The sequence below is a fragment of the Atta colombica genome, unplaced genomic scaffold, assembly GCF_001594045.1.
Source record: "Atta colombica isolate Treedump-2 unplaced genomic scaffold, Acol1.0 scaffold220, whole genome shotgun sequence".
NCBI lineage: Eukaryota > Metazoa > Arthropoda > Insecta > Hymenoptera > Formicidae > Atta > Atta colombica.
The window spans coordinates 532,882-538,153 of NW_017259317.1; the positions used below are offsets into that span (position 1 = coordinate 532,882).

Sequence of the window (5,272 nt, forward strand, 5' to 3'; positions counted from 1 at the left end):
ACATAAAAAAATCTCATTCTATTGATAAGAAGAGTGATTATTCAATTTTTTATTTTCTTTTAACGGTTATTTTTAATAAATAATAATATTAATTTGAGAAAAATTCATTAATATGTATTCAAAATAAGAATTCATTTTTTTAAAAGAATACTATAAGATTGATCGAAGAAGCGACTTTGTATAAACAAATTGAATTTGTTTTAATTTAATGATTTTGATTGAAGAATTATATTAGAATTTAGAACATATTTTTAATAAATCTTATGCTGACCTTGTGATGAACTTCTTTATTGTAGATTTACGGATTTATGAACTTGAAACAAATAATTATTGTTCACGTACAGTATATATTTTTTTGTGAGTGTCCTATTCGAATGATTTCAAGATAGTTTGAATAGTTTGTAAAAATTTTGAAAATTTAGTTTTGAAAGTTTAAAAAAGAGTTTCTCTAAAAGAGTTTCTTTAAAGTAAATGTATTTAAAATAAATTACATTAGGTGCATCCAGAAGCACGATCGCTTACTAAGCGCTCAATGAGCTCTTGCATCTGATTGGCATATTCTATTAGATTTAGAAAAATATAGATCAACAAATACAAGAGCTCACTGAGCGTTCAGTGAGTTATGCTTCTGTATGCGCCTATTTATTATTATTCCAATATTTTTTAAAATCGCTTGACGCTTCTTTTTATTTACAATTAATTGATTTAAAAAGTGTATCACTTGAATAATGAATTATTAGAAAAAGTACGCGTATGTATATATAACAGTAATTTTGCAATTATAAAACTCGAAAACTGTTTGGAATAGGACAAGCATTCATATGAATATTTTTACAATAATCAATAACATCACTACCCAGAATGAACGTTTTTTAGAACACTCTATAAATAAATAATAGAAGAACTATAACATATTGTAAATGGAAATATAAATAGAATTCACTTTTAGAGACGATGCTATTTGAAAATCAACATTTTATTCTGAATTCTGATTCAAATTATCTAAACTATTGATGTGAATTTAAATACGAATTATAGATTATCTAAAGTTTTATGCCTAAATTCTAGCAGAATCGTAAGACTCGCAACATATTCTTATTAAGACTTGTAAGAATTTTTAAGTGCTTATGCAATATTTTTACAGATAGCTTCTTATTAACCATACAATTTACAAGAAATCTTAAATATTTATGAATAATCGTACGTCTTACAATACATACGCATAAAATTAGAATACTAATCATAAGGTCTTAAAAGTTTTACGAAAACACTTTACGAATTTTATGATTCTGCTTAGAATTGATTCATAAGTATCGTTAACGTATAATTTATTTCGTATTTTAATGAAATGAATGCAATGGAAAGTTTGATTAAAAAATTGATGGTCTTTGTGCAATTAAGCGTATGGCAACATATTTTCTAATATTAATACATTAAATTTAGACCATATTAATAAGTACATTGTGCAATTATCAATACTATCGGCTCACGTCAGTGACCTGCCTAACTAATTGTAGTCTCTATAACTAAGCAATTATATTTCGAAAACTACTGCTTAGAATTAAAAATTGCAAGAACTTCTATTTACTTAGTTCTTCGTGCCTAAAATTATTTTGATTTTCGCGAATTTTGGAACACTTATATACATATATAACATATAACAAAATGTTTTACATTATGTCTAAATCTGTATTTTTTAGCTACGCTTTTTATTGCGTTTATTCAAAATAAGAATACGTTTCATTTCGCTGCATTTTTGTGATACTAAATATATATTAAAATTACATATTAAAATATATAAGTCATAAAGAGAGCTTTTTGAACAGAGAAAGAGATAAGGAATAATGCGGAAAGAATTGATTGACAATGATCTTTATGACAATATAAAAGTTTATTTCACCTTTCCATTAATAAAAATTATCTATAGTACCTTGATGTAATTTTATATGAATTCTACTGATTTCTTAATTTAAGGAGATGATGAGAAGAGAAAGGAGAAAAAGAGGGAGAGTGAGAGAGAGAGAGAGAGAGAGAGAGAGAGAGAGTTACGTTCGCTGTGTCTGACTTATGAATAAATAAAGAATAATCTATAGGTTCGCTATATTATTAATTTACAAATGCAATCAAAATGAGCATACATTCGCTTGATATTAATATTACATTGGTATCAGTTATGATGCCAAGTACGATAATAAATATTAATCTGACAAGTACGATTTGCTTTGGAAATTATTAATAATTTTTGTCGTGTAATTTTATGTTATAATAATTATCGAGAGAAAGATTAAAAATATAAACTATACAGTATAAACATGTGAGATGCTTACTCTATTACAAAATGCGTACATCGAACAGATTTTTATGGCAGTTTGATAAAATACAGAATGATTTCATTCGGTAAAATTCGCATGATAATTATCGATCTTAAATGTGTTCAATATGATTATATATATTTTAATTGCATTGCGATAACATCAATGACTTACTTTTTTAGTGAGTGGGTTTTCTTGTATTTTCGTAATATAAACTCTTCGACAAACACGAATACAATTTACTTGCAAAATATAATTACACAACGCTAGATAGAATTATTTTCGTATTTACTAATGAAAATGCATCATTCATACGTATAAACCGTGATAAATGTCTATTACACAAATGGAGTTCCATAGATAGATTAAATGAGCACACATGAATCGACAGTATGTGGCAGTTCGTTGGACGTTTCTTATGCCAAGATTTACAGAAGGCAAGATTTTAGGAACTCGCTAATTATTATCGATGCAAACACATACGTAATAATAATTTACGTAAATAATAATAATAACGCATATTATAACAGATAAACATGAAGAATAACACATACTACACAAAGATATAATAACAATTAATTTATTTATTTCTAACAAATATTGCATTAGTATAAAAGACATAACAAGACGATTAAATTGGCAGTGTTTAAAGCTACTGAGAATAGCTGGTAATTCAAGGAAAGTAGAACGCCGAAAAATCAATAATTCATTTTTGTATCGTAGGATTGGAAAATTAAAATTTGTAAAATATACATTAATAGATGCACGGCATAAGATACTGCAAGTTGTGCAACTATCACGAAATTACAATAGCTTATCAATCGAATAACACAAACTCACAATGAGATCTTTTATATATTTTTTCTTTTATGTCTAACTTACATGTCTAATATTTATATCTTTTACTACGTATGATTTCTTTTCATACTTTAATAATTAAATCACAATTAACCACAGAAAATTTATATCATTTCTCTGTCAAACTTACTGTCTTTGACGCGATTAAATGCACAACGGATGTATTTTAACAAGATAAAGATCTTTTTTTTCTAATGCAATTAATGTATAATTTATGTTCTATATTGCATGTTCTATACCAATAACATTAACAGAAAGAAATTATATTCTTACAAATTTTACTAATTTTTACTTGACGTAGAATTATATTATATGTCACATACATTGTACAAAAAATGGAATAATTTCGACATCATTTTGTACATTATATCATGTGAAAGCAGGCAGTGAATTTTAGGCGTGATCACTGTCTTATAAAAATGTTCATTACCATTCTTAAATTGTATTATCGATACAAATACAAACAGATTCTTCACAATATGATGGCAAAGTTAATTGTTATAATGAAAAGGAAAAAAATTTTGCATAAATAAATTTATGCAAAAAATAAAATAAACAATATAGTTACTAAATAATTGAATGAGTAATATAATTAAACTTTTTCATTATTTTATCAATAATTCTCCGAAATCAATAAAATTTGAAGAAATTGTTTTTTAATTCTAAAGTATTTGGCAAACATACATCAATGTAAATATTAATATTTAATAGTTTTAAATTTTTTAAGTTATTACTTGTTATTTTTAATACAATATGCAACAATGCCAATTAGACAATGCCATCATACATGATTTATTATTCATCTCAAGACGGAGCATGCGGTACCATAAATGGGAGGCTGTGTACACTAAGACATAGAAAGACGCACCACTTTAAACAGTGGAAAATTGTAACAAGTACCCGTCTCCAATGTCATTTTCGTTTACGTACCCCACGCTCTGTAGCATCCTGCATTAAGAAACGATGCGGTGGTCGAGGATAAAGCGGCGCAGACGGATAGGACGGACCCGCATTATCCCACCAAATGGGAGGATTGTTACGTATCGGTATCATAACTGGAGTAATCGGAGGTAAGGGTAATGGATGTATGAACGTCGAGCGATTCGGTTGCGTGACAATCTGTAAACATTGTTGGCCAGACACGAAAGAATTGTATCGAATGTTATCGTTTTGCAAATGAGATGAATTGATCATATGAGCGTTATTATAACGAGCCTCAGCGGATCGTTGGGGCAGGGATCCCTGGCCGGGACCCCAGGCGATCTGCTAGCATCTTCGATTGTGACAATGCGTCATGTAATCCTGATAGCTCACGGTAACCTCTTCGCTTTGATAGCGAGTCAGTTTCAGGCTACGACGGATATCGGGTGTGACTAGGCCTTTGAAGCCACCCTTATGTAGTAGAGAATCTATCGTTTGTATCTGGTCCCATCCTGAATATCAGATTACAGATAATTCCTCATAAAGATTATATCTCCTCGTGGGAATTTCCATTGCCTTGTTCTATTCTATGGCCGTGGATACGCACCTTGCTCCATAGCTACGCTGGGCAAGTAAGTAGCCGTCCGTTTATTACCCTTCTCATTGTGAAATTCTATGCGAATTCCGTGAACACCCACTTCCCAATCTAAGTAGTCAAGACCATCTTCAAAATGCCGCAAAATTGACACGCTTACATGCAAGCGCGGCAGCTCGTCTCGAGTTATGGGATTGAATCGAGAGTCTTTGAAAGCGCTTTAAAACATATACAAACATGTATCAAAAGCGCGTGCAAATTATTGCTAATAATAAAGTCTAATCTACAATGTGTTCTTTGTTTCTTGCTTATTTTTATTTGCTTTTTTTCTTTTTTGTAATCGTTTTGTCAACAATCGCATCTCTTTTCACGCGTTTCTTGTTCTTCCGAAGTTTGGCAACTTTTGAGTGACAGAAAACGAAGAAATTGGGTAAGAGGCAAAAAGACAAGAAGTAATCGTGGTTAAAATTGTGGTAAAAGCAAGAAATAGGAAATAAAGACACATTGCAGATTGGGCTTTAATGTTACAATTATTTACATAAACTATGTGCTAAATCTTACATTATGCGTTTGTCTATATATATAT

At 29.4% G+C, this 5,272-nt stretch overlaps 1 protein-coding gene across 1 annotated transcript in view; it reads right to left on the minus strand.

Annotated features, from left to right (window-relative positions):
- The window catches only part of LOC108687911, an 11,704-nt gene that overhangs the window by 4,991 nt on the left and 1,441 nt on the right, over window positions 1-5,272 (minus strand). Inside the window, 3 exon segments of the mRNA XM_018193952.1 lie at window positions 4,101-4,360; window positions 4,457-4,603; window positions 4,699-4,904. Coding sequence (XP_018049441.1) covers window positions 4,101-4,360; window positions 4,457-4,603; window positions 4,699-4,904 — 613 coding nt within the window.